We start from the raw sequence: 16,759 nt of genomic DNA, 5'->3' as shown, positions 1-16,759 counted from the left end.
AAACATATATTGTGCAAAGACTATGAAATTCTAGAGACAAAAAGTACCCACAAATACATGAATAAACATACTGAGGGGGGTGGTATCACCTGCAGGGGGAAAAAAGCATGTGCATATGGGCAGTGACAGTGTAAGCTTCCTCAGGGGGCTCAAGTAAAGGAAAAGATGTAGCAAGGAATGATATGTTTCACCTGAGCCACACATTGCAGTGGGAAAGTCTGATAACCGTGCCGTGTCAGGGCACTTGCGTTAGCAGAAAGTCCTCATTCATACGTCCGTGTTTAAACATGTTTATCATCCGTGTGTCTGTTTCTATAATCACTGTGTCATCTGTGTGTCCGTTTTTACCATCAGTGTGTCATCCGGGTGTCCGTTTTTACCATCAGTGTGTCATCCGTGTGTCTGTTTCTATAATCACTGTATCATCCATGTGTCCATTTCTACCATCAGTGTGTAATCTGTGTTTCTACCATCCATGTGTCATCCATATGTCCATTTTTACCATCAGTGTCAGTCATCTGTATGTCCTTTTCTACCAACATTGTCACCCATGTGTCCATTTTTACCGTCAGTGTGTCATCCATGTGTCCATTTTTACCGTCAGTGTGTGATCCATGTGTCCGTTTTTACAGTCAGTGTGTGATCCATGTGTCCGTTTTTACCGTCAGTGTGACATCCGTGTGTCTGTTTCTACCATCCATGTGTCATCCATATGTCCATTTTTACCATCAGTGTCAGTCATCTGTGTGTCCTTTTCTACCAACATTGTCACCCATGTGTCCGTTTTTATCGTCAGTGTGTCATTGTATTGGCCCTTTTCATCCTTGCTGCCGAAAAAAACGGGCATGTAAATAGCACCATAAGTTATAGTGGGTACATGTTCTATCTGTGAATAAAATGGATACATCACGTATGCGCAACATGAACGTGTGAATGAAGCCTAAAAGTGAGAATGTGGATGTTCCCTTATGCAGCCGCAAAAAAATACAAGTTCTAGGGGCACAAACACTCTGAGTATAACACTTACAGTATATGGGTGCAAAGCTGTACACAGAGTCCAGTGATGCACTAGGACACCTGTGATGGCATGGTGCTATACACAAAACATCACCAATACGTTCCATACATGGGCCCAAATGAGACCGAAAGCAAGCAGTGTTGGTTTGAGTAAGGGCTTGTTCACTTTTTGCCGCTTTTTTTCTGCACATTTTTACCACAGAAAAGAATGCTGCGTTTTACAGTACCATCAAAGTGAATGAGATTTCTGAACTCCCATGCACATGCTGTTTTTTTTTCTTTTCCGTGTAACTGGATCTCTCGCTATTTCTTTTCCTTGTCTTCCCACCTGAGCAGTGGCGTTGATCCAAGCTCCGGAGATGTGCAGACTACTGTGGTGAGCTGGATAATCCTTCCATTTTTTGTTATTTTTTCCTCGCATCAAATCATTTTTTCAAATCTGCAGCATGTTGATTCTTTCAGCATTTTGCTGCATTTTTCGCCCAATGAAATGAAAGGGAAAAATACGCAGATAAAAACGCATGTAAAAATGCGACAAAACCGCTCATATTTTTGCAATGTTTTTACTGGTTTGTGGTACAGAAAGACAGGCTTCAAATACTAAACGTGTGCACATAGCCTAAATATATTTACAAGCTTTATTACTGCACGATTTGATAAGAATTTGGCATTTGCCACGTTGGGCAGCACGGTGGCTCAGTGGTTAGCACTGCAGCGCTGGGGTCCTGGGTTCAAATCCCACCAAGGACAACATCTGCAAGGAGTTTGTATGTTCTCCACGTGTTTGCGTGGATTTCCTCCAAGTTCTTCAGTTTCCTCCCACATTCCAAAGACATACTGATAGGGAATCTAGATTGTGAGCCCCAATGGGGACAGTGCCCATAATGCCTGTAAGGCGCTGTGGAATTAATGGTGCTATATAAGCAAGCAAAATAAATAATTGTACCATTACAGAAAATGTAATCTGCTGGAAAATATTTCAGGATGCACCTTTCCTTAACAATATTCATAGCTACAACAAGCGTCAGATGAGCCGAATCTACCCCAAGGGTGGGCGAGTGGATTCCAGTAATTATATGCCTCAAATTTTCTGGAACGCCGGCTGCCAGATGGTCTCCCTGAACTATCAGACCCCAGGTAGGTTATGACGCCCAATCAAGCTGAAAGCCAAGGAGGCCTCTGCTTTCTAACTTCCAAAACAGATGCTACAAAAACGCCTTTGGCTTTTTATATTGGAGATGGAATACGCAGAAATGATATTAAGATGTTTACTGACAAGTAATGGAGTCAGTGAGCAGTCTGGGTATATATAGAAATGCCGTGTGTTCTGCATGGTAATTAGCAAATGTACAAGTGATGCGGCATTAATGAGGACTGGAATAATATGTTGTGGAAAATGCGAAGAATTCTAATCTGCTGTGATGCGGAGATACAGAGAAAAATAGCATCTGTGTATTATCTCATCCCCGACTGTCTCCTGTTATTGGGGCTTACAACAAAGGTTTGACAACAACAAAAAAAACAGCTGACCCCATGGGGAATCTAATAAATGTGTCTAGGACCCTGCTCATTGCAAATAATCATCATACAGAATTGTCCTAGAGGACTGTAAATGACGTAGGTAGATGAAGAATGGCGGCATGTCCATAGTTATCTTGGAGGCACTTTGATTCCTTCGAGGAATGGATACAAATCATGACACATATCATAAAAGATCCTCATAATTCCCATAGATATCCTCAGCTATGTCTTGTTTTTATCCAGAAATAAGACCAAGATGCACAATATATTATACTAAATTTTGTAATCTTTAGGGCTCATTCACATGTCCGATTTTTCCACGTACGAGTAAAACAGTCTTTGATCAGTGTTTGGTCTGAGTGTCATCTGTTTTTATCGTACGTGGAGAAATTTAAAAAAAGTTTCTCCGCCTTCTCCCTCCTAACAGTCCGTTAAAATCGGACCACACTCGAATGTCATCCAAGCGCTCTCCGATTTTTTCACAGACCCTTTGACTTGAACTGACAGTTTTGATCTTACCCTCAGATCAAAATCAGACATGTCTCCGTGATTTTCCGCAGACCACTCGGTCCGCAAAAATCATGGACATATGAATGGCCCAGTATACTATCACAAGTGTGAGTGCTATCCACAAAAACCACGGATAGCACTCGTACACGAAAATCTGACATCTGAATGAGGCCTTGCTTATAAAATGAGATGTAAAACTTGATGGACTCGTAGAGCAGAAAGTGCAATACTTTCATTATAGGATAGTTGTAGAGCCAAAGGCCTCTAACCCTATGGATCTACAGCTATTGCCAAACTAGAGCTCCCGGTGTATTCTGCATATGTTGGGAAATGTTGTCTTCTAATGTTTTGGAGAGCTGAGGGTGGGAAGCTTTATAGCCATCGTCTCTGTGACTGAGGGAAAGGAATGTTACTGTGGTAATCTTCCCAGTGCTCCTTGATAGGTCTTAAAAAGAACCTGCCACCTTGGAAAACTCTATCTGCAGATATAGAGTTAATCTGCAGGTATATAGCATTGCACTGCTCCCCGGCCATCCTACTTAAAGTGCAGCTACCAGGAGAAAATAAACTCATTTCCTCCCGGGAGTCGCCAGCTTTCAGTCATGGGGCGGAGCAAGGAGGGATTACAGTCACTGAAATCTATACTGTGAGAAGCAGCAGGAAGCACGTCCCAGCACTTTGATTGACAGCTTGCTCTGCTGCACAACTGTGCACTGGGATCAGGTTAATCAAAGTACCAGGGCATGCTTACAACTGCGGCTCACATTATAGTGAACGGTGCTGTGGACCTAATTGAAAGTCGCTGGATCCCGGGAGGAAATAAGTTCTTTTCTCCCAGTTGCCGTACTTTCAGTAAGCGGCTGGGCAGCATGACAGCATTATTTACCTGCAGATTAACCCGATATCTGCAGGCAAATAAGAGTTTTCCAAGGAGACCGGTTCTCTTTAAAAAATGGCTTTGTAGACTATGTGTAAACCATCCCAAGACAATGGCAGCTTTCTCCACAATCGTAATATGGGCACATTTTAGCACCCACATGATGTCCACAATGCCCAGACTTCTCATGGCTGCATCTGACTTAAATTACTATAGGACTATGGTGATATCAGTAAATGGGTTAAATGGACTTGTGCCGATATACAATATATGCCATTAGTTTTCCAGGTTGCCTTTGAGGTCATTATGGAGTATCAGTACACCCATTCATCATTGTTCATAGACTTGTTATGTCACCCAATGACAACCGCATCACTTCTTGTGAGTCATATGAACTGGTGTGACCAAACACCTATGATCTAATGTAAGTGCATGAACGGATCGGTTATGTATGATGAACTAGTAAAATGTTTCTCTTTGTAGATCTAGCAATGCAGCTGAACCAGGGGAAGTTTGAATACAACGGATCCTGTGGGTAAGTTATCACAGATGGTAGATAATTAATCTTTTAGTTTAATGGTCAACAAACTTTGCATAAACCAATAGTACAAGTGAATATAAGAAACTTAGAAATATATCTTATCAGCGAAATATGCTTCTTTCTCCACTTATTAGCCACTTCTTCCCCTCCTCCTTCTCCTGAACTCACCATCTACTTGCAAAAAACAGCTCAGTTCTGTCTTACTAGGACTACTAGCACAGTGAGGTGTCAGATTACATAATGTGTTGAAGTCTATGGAGAGGGAAAAGGGGAGGAGGAGTTATTAGCACTTAACAAAGTGAGAGACCAGGTAGACATATGCAGATCGTGCTGCTGGATTCACAGCCACATTGCTCGGTACCTCTGTATAATGTCTTCCATGTGTATAATGTTTTCTATGTGTGTGTGCTACAGAGAAAGAAGAGAAGGAATCCCTCATCTTTCTGTGTGTGCTGTGTATGATAGATATCATAGTAGCTTGTCATCCACTAACTTATAGAGAACCGAAAATTTGTTATAGAGCCCACACAGGGGAAAACTGAAGAATAATGCAGGATAACAGTTATAAAAATAGCACAAAATAGCATATTTGTAAAATGTACCTGAAATGAGAGGTACATTTTAAAGGGAACTGTCATTAGTGTTTTTGCTATGTAATCTGACAGCACCATGATTAAGGGGTACAGACACTCATTCCAGCGATGTATCACTTACTAGGCTGTGTTTTGCTATTTCAATAAAATCAGTGTTTTATCAGCAGGAAATTATCAGTAGAGGGCTAGGTGCTCTTGGTCCACCCCAATATACAATGTACACAGAAATCTGTTAATCAGTGGTGTGGGCGGAGTTATATAGCGCTCAGCATTGTGAGCACTGCTAGATCTTCGGCAGAGAAAACAGGAATTCTATCATAACTGCTGCATCCAGTAAACTAAGTGATACATCGCTGGAATCGGGGTCTCTGCCCCTACATCATGGTGCTGTCAGATGATATAGCAAAAACCTGCTGACAGATTCCCTTAAATGATTCATGTCTGTCCTATTATGCATAGAGTAACAGCCTTTATAGTAGGTTGATCTAATTTTGACTTTTTTGATCAGTGGTGGAAATCTATAGCAATTATCTATTTATTTTATGAATATTAGTTTGTATTTAAAGATTTTTAAATATTTTATTGCCATTCATCAGGTTCCTACTAAAACCAGATTTCATGAGACGCCCGGACAGGACATTTGACCCATTCTCTGAGACTCCAGTGGATGGAGTGATTGCAGCTACCTGCTCTGTTCAGGTATACAACTAGATGATACCATCAGAGATTAAATCTAGTGGGGTTAGAGTGATACAGATTAACACATTTAGGGCAGAGACAGACTGCCATAGAACTCGTGTGATGATCGCATCACACTGAATGGACTGGCCGGCACCTCTCCTGACCTGAGCATGACAGCGTGATGTATTTCTATGCAGCTGTCAAGCTCAGGTCAGGAGAGCAGACAGCGAGTGCGAGGTTTACGATGCGATTCTTGCACAAGTTATATGGCAGTCTGTCTCTGCCCTTATAATGAGGTTGCTGTACCTGGGGTATAGGATGCAGATGTATGAGAAAGGATCATTGAGTCATAAACCTGGAACTTTCTTCACTGGAAGACTTTAAAAAAAACAGGTTCCAATAAACCCTTGTATCCTACTCTTCTGAAATGTTGCCAACATTCGTCCATTAGGTTGAGATGCAGGCAATTGTTTGGTATGATTTTTTTTAAGTTGGAAAAGAAATACACACATATGTACCATATGTAATGGTCCATTGCAGGCTGGTCTGTAGTGTGATCCGTTCTCTAGACGACAAGCATTCTTAGTAACTGCTCTCCCTTGTGGCCAAGAAATGAGGATATTGAACAAAGGACCCCCTCTGTAAACTATGGATCTCCTATTCCATAATAGGGGATATAAAGCTGGGTTTTCTAAGCTTGTCATCCCCTTTGAGAAGCTTTATAGTGCAAAGATCCTACTAATCAACTGTCCATATCTCAACGTTATAGATACAGAGAGAGTGAGTTATTAGTGGGTTTTGATGTGGATGCCCTTTAATATCTACATAAAAACTATGTGTGAACACGCTGCTAGAGTAAACGATGTTGCTGAGTGAAAACAAGTTATCACCAATTCACGGGATAGGAGACAATTTACTAGTTGGTTGGAGTCCAACCACTGGAACCTGCACCGATCTCCAGAACGGGGAATTTTTTATCTTCGATGGCAACTTTTCCTTGTTACAAAATGGAGAGGCAGGTCGGATGACTGACCGTCACTCCATTCATATTCCATGGGGCTGCTGAAAAAAACTTGGCAGCCCCTTACAGGATTAACGGAGTGGTGGTTGAGCATGTGCACTGCTGTGTAAGGGTGTCCATTCTAATGGGGGGGAAGTGCCTCGTTGTGACTATTGGTGCAGGTCCCAGTGGTTAAACTTCCACCAGTCAGTAAGTTATCGCCTATCCTGTGGATAGATGATAGCTTGTTTTCCCCCGACAACCCTTTTAAGTCATTCCTGCTGTTTCTGGTATTGAGATGGCTTAATGTCTCTATAAAGTCATACAGAAACATGATAATGTAAATATAGTTTTTGGGTATTTTTATTTTATTTATTGCAGCATTACCAGAATTCAGACCTTTTTACACAGGGTGACTGAGAGTTTGGTATATCACCACAGGTTATATCTGGACAGTTTCTCTCGGACAAAAAAATTGGCACGTATGTTGAGGTGGATATGTACGGATTGCCAACAGACACCATAAGAAAAGAGTTCCGGACTCGTATGGTCATGAATAATGGTCTGAACCCGGTGTATAATGAGGAGGCCTTCGTATTTCGAAAGGTGAGAGTTGCTTCCAATGATATATTTGTAAAGTAAGCAGGTACGGCTCTGTTCACATGTCAAGCTGTCTTCTATTTGTGACAGCTCCAGTTTTAACAAAAAAGGATCTGTTCCAAATCCAATAAGATGAATACAAAATGGTAATCAAAGTTTATGTTTTTGAACGGATCCATCTTTTTACAGAAATGGATCAGTTTAAGAACGTGCATTTTGTCATCCGTTTCGCATCCATTTGTAATGGATCCATTTTTACTAGAAGTGTCTCTAGACACATATGGTGTTCTGGGCATGGTCAATGCTAAAAAACACATCCATTAGCGAATTACATCATGAATGAGCATCCATTATGATCGGTTTCCTATAGACTTCTATGTACAAAAAAATAAAAAATGTTTTTTTGGTCTTAAAAAGAAAAGCTGTGCAGACTACATTTTTTGATCCAGCTAAAAAACGGACAGCAGCTGGAAAGAAGGCAACCGGAAGACATTTTGCGACACTTGCATTCATGGGTCCTGTACTTGAACATTTTGTTTCTGTTTTTATCATCCAAAAATGGAAATAAGTACTGGACGTGTGAGCAGAGCACAAGAAATGTTCTTATTCCTTTCCTCTGACCACCAGGTTATCTTACCTGACCTTGCTGTGCTAAGGATAGCAGTGTATGATGACAATAACAAACTGATAGGACAGAGGATATTGCCGTTAGATGGTCTCCAGGCTGGATATCGGCACATTTCACTTCGGAATGAAGGCAACAAACCACTTTCCCTGCCAACCATTTTCTGCAGCATTGTTCTGAAGACTTACGTTCCTGATGGATTTGGAGGTAAGATGAAAGATAGGAGGGAAAACTAGTCCCAGACTTAACCTGTTAGACTTTTTTGAGTTACATGGAGTTATTCAGTCGGAGCAGCAGCCAACATATACATTAGCGGTGTAGAACGTCATAGGTCCGCAAAAAAAAGGACACATGAGAAGGCAAAAGGGCACATTCATTATAATGGGTGGGTGATCTATACATAAAAATAACTGATAGCACACCTACTAAAAAACTGAAATCACAGTGACACATTGCAGCATTGGATTTAATGATTGCCCATAGTGTTGTGTTGCGACCTGTGATATAGTGCAACTGCGACACAGAGTTGCAAATGTTTGCAGATGTGTTGGATATCACAACACACTTGCGATAAGTTACATACAACTTATTTGCAACTTGGCTTTTTCATTTACAGCAAAATCACAGCTCTAAAATTATCGCGGGACAACAAGTAGCTCAAATATTTTTCAGAGAATTGCTGTCATGCGACATTTGTCGCTATGTAGCCCAAGCCATAGAGATACCAATAGGAAGGGGAAGGAGATTGTACACAGATCTCTAGTGGAGAAGGATGAAAGTATCTCAGGAAGTCTCACAGGACACAAGCTATAGACCAGGAGGAAAGCACATGGAGAGGAATGTGCAGTCCTGGAGCTGATACATGACAGCACACACACAAATACATGCACACAGGCTTCACATCCAACCTGTATTACTGGGAGAGACACTCCCACAAGAGAACAATATGAAACTTCGAGGCTGCAAACTGAATATCAGGGGGTCTGAAAATGATTGAAAGAATGAAGATTGTTGACTGAAATTTGGTGCAATTTTCTTAACTGAAGGCAACCACAAATATATGTAAAAAAAATTTTTTTTAGATGTTCGTAGCCAAATGCATTTTACTTCTGTGATAGAAACTAAATCGATTTGTTGGTTTACAAATGTGTCCTTCCTTTCCATTCCTCTTGGCTTAGATGAGTGGAGCGTGATGACCAGATTTGGATAAAACATGCAGTTTTGTCGGGAGAAGTTTTTGCTGTTTGTCTAAGTATGCGGCCATTCAGTGGTAGTAATGTGGATTGTAGCCTGTTTAGAGGTTTGCTAGCAAGTTGTGATAATGTATTGAATTTGTATGATGAGAACGATATGGGTGGACACATCTGTACCGCTCTATGTTATAGGTGTAGGTAGTTAACAATGTGAGCCTGTCAATAAGGCCACATTCACACAGCATGGGCTAATTCTCCACAGTCTAATAATATATGTACTTCACTATGACAAGCACAGAATTAAATCTGGATATATCCCCCTCAGTGTCTCACATTGTCTTTTGTTTCTTTCTTTTTAGATATTGTTGATGCTTTATCAGATCCTAAGAAGTTCCTGTCTATTACTGAAAAAAGGGCAGATCAGATGAGGGCGATGGGTATTGAAACCGTAAGTACACGTAAATAGGACACAAATGGGATTGTGTATAATGGTCCCTAACCCGACAGTATCAGCTGCCAGTCTAATGTGTATGGGTCCTCCTGACTCTCCTCCGGCAGATAATGTATGGGGAGAGAAGGATCCGGCATGTTGCACACATTAGCTATCAGTCTGTGCACATTTGATAAATTTACTTATATGCGGTTCTGTCATAGTACTAAGTAATGATAATTATTACTTCAGAGTGATATCGCCGATGTGCCAAATGACAACACAAAGAACGATAAAAAAGGGAAAATCAATAATGCCAAAGCCAACGTGACTCCCCAAACAAGCTCGGAGCTCAGGCCGTCTGCTGCATCCACCTCCGGGACAGCAAGTGACGTTAAGAAAGGTACAGGTCTCACTCACATCTCTTCCTCTTACTGAAAATCTCAACGTGGCCTTTACAATTTTCTTATGTGATTTTTCTAGCTATAGATCAGATTCCACAAGTGAAAGTCGAAGATTTGAAACAAATGAAGGTAAGATGGTAGATGACCTCCGCTTTCCCCTCCTTAGCTTTGGCCTTCAGGATCAACACTGATCGGGATTAGAGACTCTTACTTAATGGGCTGACGGTGATCACCGCTCAGTCCAATAATCTCCCCTTCAAGACTTTATGTGTTTACTATATGGTGTCAGATAAAACTTACAAGTAGGAAAAGAGACTCGTAAGGTCCTCAACGCCTCATTTCTTTACTCTGTAGCTTTTTGCTTATTGTTATCCTCCGATGATTGTTATTTTTGTGTGTTCTATAAATATTTCTTGGAATTGGTTTTAGGCCTACATCAAACAGCTAAAGAAGCAGCAGAAAGAGATCAACTCCATGAAGAAGAAACACGATAAAGTAAGTTGTCGATGAGATAGATCTGAGATAGAGAGAGAGATAGAGAAAGATAGATAGAGAGAGAGATAGATAGATAGATAGAGATAGAGAGAGAGAGAGAGAGATAGATAGAGAGATATAGATAGATAGATAGATAGATAGATAGATAGATGAATACTGTGTTTCCCCCAAAAATAAGCCCTCGCATGAATTTACAGGATTTTTGGATTATACTTGAAATATAAGCCATACTCCAAAAATAAGTCATAGATACAGTCAGCATTGGTGGGGGGGGGGTATATTCTGAGGTTAAGACTGCATAAGGATCTTTGGTGACATAACGGGCATGTAACCATGATGTCACAAAAGGTCCTTTAACTGCGGGAGTCTGCAGGAACTGAATGAGACAGTCTGGTATGTACTGTGTGTGCAGTGTGTATATACAAGTGTATGTGCAGTGTGTGTATATACATGTGTATGTGCAGTGTGTGTGTATGTAATGACATGATTATATTTGAATAACTATTGATTTTTTTTGTTCAAGAATAAATGTGGATTGTTGTTCATAGAAAAAAATAAGACATCCCCTGAAAATAAGTCTTGAGCCATCCACCCTGTGTTGTTTTTGGGGAAACACAATAGATAGATAGCTGGATAGGTAGAGGGATAAATTTGGGTCCAATCAGAGAAAGGTACTGCTTGTTGTGGCTGGTGGGCACACACATATTGACCAATTTGTATGCAAAGTACTTTCAATTTATAAGTAATTACATATCATATATTCAATGTTTGCATATTTATATTGGCAAAAACAGTGTGATAATGCTGCATTCTTTGAAATTAGATAGATAGATAGACAGATAGATATGAAATAGATAGACAGATAGATATGAAATAGATAGATAATGATAGATAGATAGATAGATAGATAGATAGATAGATATGAGAGCGATACGAGATGGATCGTCTCCTGTGTATGTTTGTGTGAGAGAATAAAGTGGAATTAGGCTGTAAACATCGGAGAGAATATCTATCTCTTTAAATGTAATTACCCAGAGTCTGAATGGTTGCAGTGATAACAAAGTTCATCTTTCCTGACTCCGGATTACACAAATGATGAGGAGGAGACATAAGGAAATGTATAGATTGTTTTACTTGTACATGTATAGAAAGATCTGCAGACGCTCGTACTGTGGATTAGTATTTCTAACACAACGCCCGCCATCTCTCGTGACGGTAGAATATCTCGCTTCATCAAAAAAGAAAATCTCATGTTCATAATTGCCAAATGAGCCTGAGCCTTGTACAGGGGAAGATATCTAATCTCTGATGCCTCCTGATGTATTTGTTTAAAGGAACCAGATTTTGCAGTCGTTGCCATCGTCATTATTTTCTGTGTACTGATTGTATCTGAGGGAAAAAACAAGACGGTATGACGTCAGCAGCAAGTGGCATCTTTCCTCCTCTGTAAACTGCCATTTTGTATTGAATAGAATTTCCTTGTTGTGATGTTACATTGTCCTTATTTTTGGGCTGCCCTCCTTGGTGCTCATGTCTTTTTTATCCATCCTCACCTTAAGGCCACGGCCTCACTATCAGTATTTGGTCAGTATTCGGTCAGTATTTTTTCTCAGGAGTGGGGGCCAAAACCAGGTGAGGAACAATCAGAGAAAAGGTATAATAGACACAAGTCACCAATTCTGCATTTATCACCCACTCCTGGTTTTGGCCCCCACTCCTGAGAAAAAATACTGACCGAATACTGACCAAATACTGATAGTGAGGCCGTGGCCTTAGAAGTGCATACAGACATAACGTGCAATAATTTTTTTTTTTCGTTCATCCATATGTTAGGTTTGGAGTCTGTTATATAATCACACAACACTCTTCTATAATAAGATTGTGTTGCATTGTAATTTTGTTGATTTTGCTTTATTTTACTACAATTAATGTACAGGGTGGGCCATTTATATGGATACACCTAAATTAAATGGGAATGGTTGGTGATATCAACTTACTGTTTGTGGCACATTAGTATATGGGAGGGGGGACCATGGCGGCCATTTTGAAGTCAGCCATTTTGGATCCAACTTTATTTTTTTCAATGGGAAGAGGGTAATGTGACACATCAGACTTATTGAGAATTTCATAAGAAAAACAATGGTGTGCTTGGTTTTAACGTAACTTTATTCTTTCATGAGTTTTTTACAAGTTTATGACGACTTATAAAATGTGTTCAAAGTGCTGCCCATTGCGGTGGATTGTCAATGCAGCCCTCTTCTCCCACTCTTGACACACTGATAGCAACACCGCAGAAGAAATGCTAGCACAGGCTTCCAGTATCCATTGTTTCACATGCTGCACATCTTGTATGGCCCACCCTGTATTATAGCACATACTATTACCCCATGTAGGGGGCTGTATTGGCTTTGTTAGAGGTGTGTAACCATTGGGACTACTGTTGAGTGGGATACTGCACAGTTGTTTTCATGGAGGACTATCCAACACTTAGGGTATGTGCACATGGTCAGGAAACGCTGCATATTGGACGCAGCGCACTTGCACTATGTGCAAACCGCAGCATTCTACATTACAAGCAAAGTGGATGGGATTTCAAGAAATCCCATGCCCACTATGCGTCTCCGTGATCCTGTTGGTCACCTACGCACACGGACATGTGGCGCTTCTTTCCAGACTGAAGCACGTCACTTCCTCTTGCTGAGTCGCTTGTCTCCGCAAGAGAAATTAGATCAATACAATGTATAGGATGCAGTGAATCCACATGGTTCAATGAACACATGGGGATTCACCTGCGTGCAGCACTTTGGACACAGAAGAAAGTATGCTGCGTTCAAAGCGCTGACAGTACGGATCGTGTGCACATACCCTTATTGTTCTGCTGTACGGATATGAAATAACACCCCAAAGGTGGTAGGTAACACCCTCCTCTTCAGTGTCTTCCATACCTGTTTTTGGTTTAAAAGAGGGAACTGGAAATGGAGCTTATGACGGCATATACACAGAAACTTGTTACCAGCTGTGCAGGGGGAATGCTTTATTTCATGGCGGCTAATCAAATGGACGACTGCCCATGAATTGTGGGAAAAGTCTGCCCACATGAAGCACGCCTATCAGTGGCATATTGTGGGTTGCCAGCATCTGGGTCAAGGCAAGTTTTGTACCCTTTAACCATAAGTGCCTTAAAATACCTTAAAACAAATAATGCTCTTTGAGTTTGAGTGCCCACTTTAGAAAATATTTAAATAAAAGTTGATTTTAATCAATAGATCTTGGAATAATAATAATTTCTACAATTGGATGTGTTTAAATAAAATGTTCCTGTGCTGAGATAATCTTATAAATGTGCCCCTGCTGTGTCCTGTGTAATGGCTGTGTCTGACTGTACAGGAACATGGTCTGATCATACCACATCTCCTGGGCATGGGAGAATGCAAAAGAGTATACAGACATTACAGCAGGGGATCACAGCTGATTCTTTATTTGAAGTAAAACATTGCTTAAAAACAGGCAGGGAAATGTTTTACCTCACAAAGACAATCAGCTGTGATCCCCTGCTGTAATGTCTGTATACTCTTTTGCTTCCTCCCCTGCCCAGGAGCTGTGGTATGATCAGACCATGTTCCTGCACTGTCAGACACAACCATTACACAGTACACAGCAGGGGCACATTTATAAAATTATCTCATCACAGGAACATTTTATGTAAATACATCTAATTGTGGAAGTTATTATTATTCCAAGATCTATTGATTAAAATCAACTTTTGTTTGTGGGAAAACCCCTTTAATATCCCCTTTGTGCCCTCTTAGAAAGTAGAGATGCCCCCTGAGTTCTCCTTCCAAAATAATATCCAAGGGAGGACATACCATTCGTGCAACCTGTGCAGCCACACAGGGGCCCAGGAAGTAAGGGGGCCACTACCACCCCCAAAGCAGCAACTGTTATAGACTCATAAAGGGGTGAATTATGATGAGCTACTGGACTACAAAGGGTCAGTTGACTGTTCTTGCGCATGGACCCTCTTCTGTGTTTAATTGTGATAATAATGCCACCTTTGTGCCTACCCCAACATATTAGTTTATACATGGCTAATCTGAGTGAGTCCCCTTCTCCCTGCACAACCTGCAACCTGTAAAAGAGAGAGTAATGGGGCAGCTAATGGCTCGCTGCTCCATCACAGGGTACAGCTGTATCGGCATCAGGTTGATAATGATACTCGTCAAAGTGCCTAGAGATTTGGGACACCTGTCCAGAAATGTTGGCCATGTGCACTGCCTTTGGACTGCAGCCCTAGTGATGTCACTGCTACTTTTTGCACTTCTAAGAATTTTACACCCAAGACAACTGCTCACCCACCACCGAATGCTACACTACTTCACCCCCATTGACCTTTCCTAAGGATAGGCCTTCACTTGTAAGAAGTGAAAGGTGGCCCTCACCGTCCCTTAAAAACTCCTTGGTTGCACAAAAAATTAATACATGGCTGCAGAAGAAATGGAACACGTAATGGATGATATTCGTTTTGCTCGTCCCTATGCTTCAACGAGTCCTTGTTTTGGATTAATGGGATACTAAGGCGGGCATATGGTGCCAGATTTCCTCACCTAGCTGCTTTAATTGTAAAGTCCTGGATAACCTACTTAAAGAACTCATTGTTTTTTTGGGTCAGACATCGTGTTTCATCCAATGCAGTCACTCACCTTTAATCCACATTTTCTAGTAGAATTTATCTGCAGTCTTTTAACACCGGGTTACATAGAAATATTCTCCCGGAATAATGTGTTTTTCAGGGAGAAGTGCTGGCTTCAGATTGCTGATGAGTCACCGCTGTGGGTGTAAATTATTACAGCTTAATAAGGGCCATGAGATTGCTTTTATCTGGGAACCGCACAAGTCTTTTCTATTACTACCATTATGATTGAAATGGCATGAATTGTTATGGTGCAGGGTGCAGATCACAGGTCTCGGCACGTGCGGCGCGGAGCAGAGTAGGTGGCTGTCTTCTGTCAGCGCTCTGCAATGGTTTATTCATTACTGTTTACAGATTATGTCAGAGCGGTAACTGAAGGCTCGTACCGGGGGCTCGTACTGGGGGACAGCGTGCTCCTGCGCTGCTAAACGTCTAATGTTCCGGATGTGAAATAGTTAAATGAAACCAACCAAACATGGTAGATGTGACATAAAAAAAATCAAGAGACAAACATAGATGTAAAGCTATAATAGAGACTGATGTAGATAGAGATGAGTAAGGAAGGTGCAGACCACCGTCTTCTCCACATCCGAGAAAATTGGAACCATTATGTTAGTCACACTCTGTTCACAGTTTGATCTGATTTTCTCAGAGGTGGAGAGAGAGAAAAAAGTTTCTCCACCTTCTCTGTGTCTGTCCGTGAAAATCAGACCACACTCGGATATCATTCTATTTTTCCTCAAATCCATAGAGTCTAGTGGGCGACTTGGTCCAAGGAAAAAATCGGACATGTGCACGACCCCATAGAAAAACATGGGGACAAGTGCTCTGCGTCAAAACAACGGATAGCGTTCGTCCAAGTTATACAGTCATCTGCATGAGGCCTTAGAGATATGATAGATAGATAGATAGATATCCAAGTATCAATGGTTTATTGACCCATTTGAATAAGGCTTGAAAAAGTTCCATACTTGTAACGATACGTCACCTTATTCAAATGGGTCAATAAACAATTGATACTTGGATATCTGGAGTGCTGCCTTCATCTTTTTTGGATATGCATTGAGGTTTGGTTTTGCCTGGTAGGCTTTGCACCCATCTAAAAAAAAAATCTGGTGCTGCACCTATATATTTTTTTGTATAGATAGATAGAATGTGAAATCCTTAACCCAAGCAGCCCCAGCTTACATGCCACAATTGGTGCATGCCCACTGTTGGCATTCTAGGGCAATTGGTCATCATATATGAAAAAGAAAAAATGCCGGCAGCGCTCGAGAGGTATTGAAATGAAAAAACTAGTTGGTTTATTCGTCCATGTGTCAGATGGCAACGTTTCAGCTGATAAATTACTGAGCCTTTGTCTAGCAGTAACAGTAATTAGCAGTGCTTTATAGAAGAGTAATCACATTAGCATACATAACATCATACTATGAAGGGGGGATTTTCTAATTGGTCAGCCCATTTAAAAGATTTATCCAGGACTAGTTTTTTTTAGTATGGGCCTAAAACTAACAGGCAGGTGGTTGCTAACTACCTGCCTTTTTTACCCAGCTCAGGGCAGTCACAGACCACTCCTGCCAGC

The 16,759-nt window shown here is 41.0% G+C and overlaps 1 protein-coding gene across 5 annotated transcripts in view; it reads left to right on the top strand.

Annotated features, from left to right (window-relative positions):
* PLCB4 (phospholipase C beta 4) overlaps nucleotides 1-16,759 on the top strand; it is a 352,882-nt gene that overhangs the window by 295,682 nt on the left and 40,441 nt on the right. For all 5 annotated transcript variants that reach the window (XM_073672246.1, XM_073672244.1, XM_073672245.1 and 2 more), the window contains 9 exons: nucleotides 2,030-2,154; nucleotides 4,409-4,460; nucleotides 5,656-5,758; nucleotides 7,182-7,346; nucleotides 7,968-8,172; nucleotides 9,518-9,606; nucleotides 9,841-9,991; nucleotides 10,072-10,121; nucleotides 10,422-10,487. In XM_073672246.1, coding sequence (XP_073528347.1) covers nucleotides 2,030-2,154; nucleotides 4,409-4,460; nucleotides 5,656-5,758; nucleotides 7,182-7,346; nucleotides 7,968-8,172; nucleotides 9,518-9,606; nucleotides 9,841-9,991; nucleotides 10,072-10,121; nucleotides 10,422-10,487 — 1,006 coding nt within the window. The remainder of the gene's footprint in view (nucleotides 1-2,029; nucleotides 2,155-4,408; nucleotides 4,461-5,655; nucleotides 5,759-7,181; nucleotides 7,347-7,967; nucleotides 8,173-9,517; nucleotides 9,607-9,840; nucleotides 9,992-10,071; nucleotides 10,122-10,421; nucleotides 10,488-16,759) is intronic.

The sequence above is a fragment of the Phyllobates terribilis genome, unplaced genomic scaffold (genome assembly GCF_046119375.1).
Source record: "Phyllobates terribilis strain yellow unplaced genomic scaffold, ASM4611937v1 Scaffold_3__8_contigs__length_932513732, whole genome shotgun sequence".
Classification (NCBI taxonomy): Eukaryota; Metazoa; Chordata; class Amphibia; order Anura; family Dendrobatidae; genus Phyllobates; species Phyllobates terribilis.
This window is presented reverse-complemented; position numbering and strand designations above follow the sequence as displayed.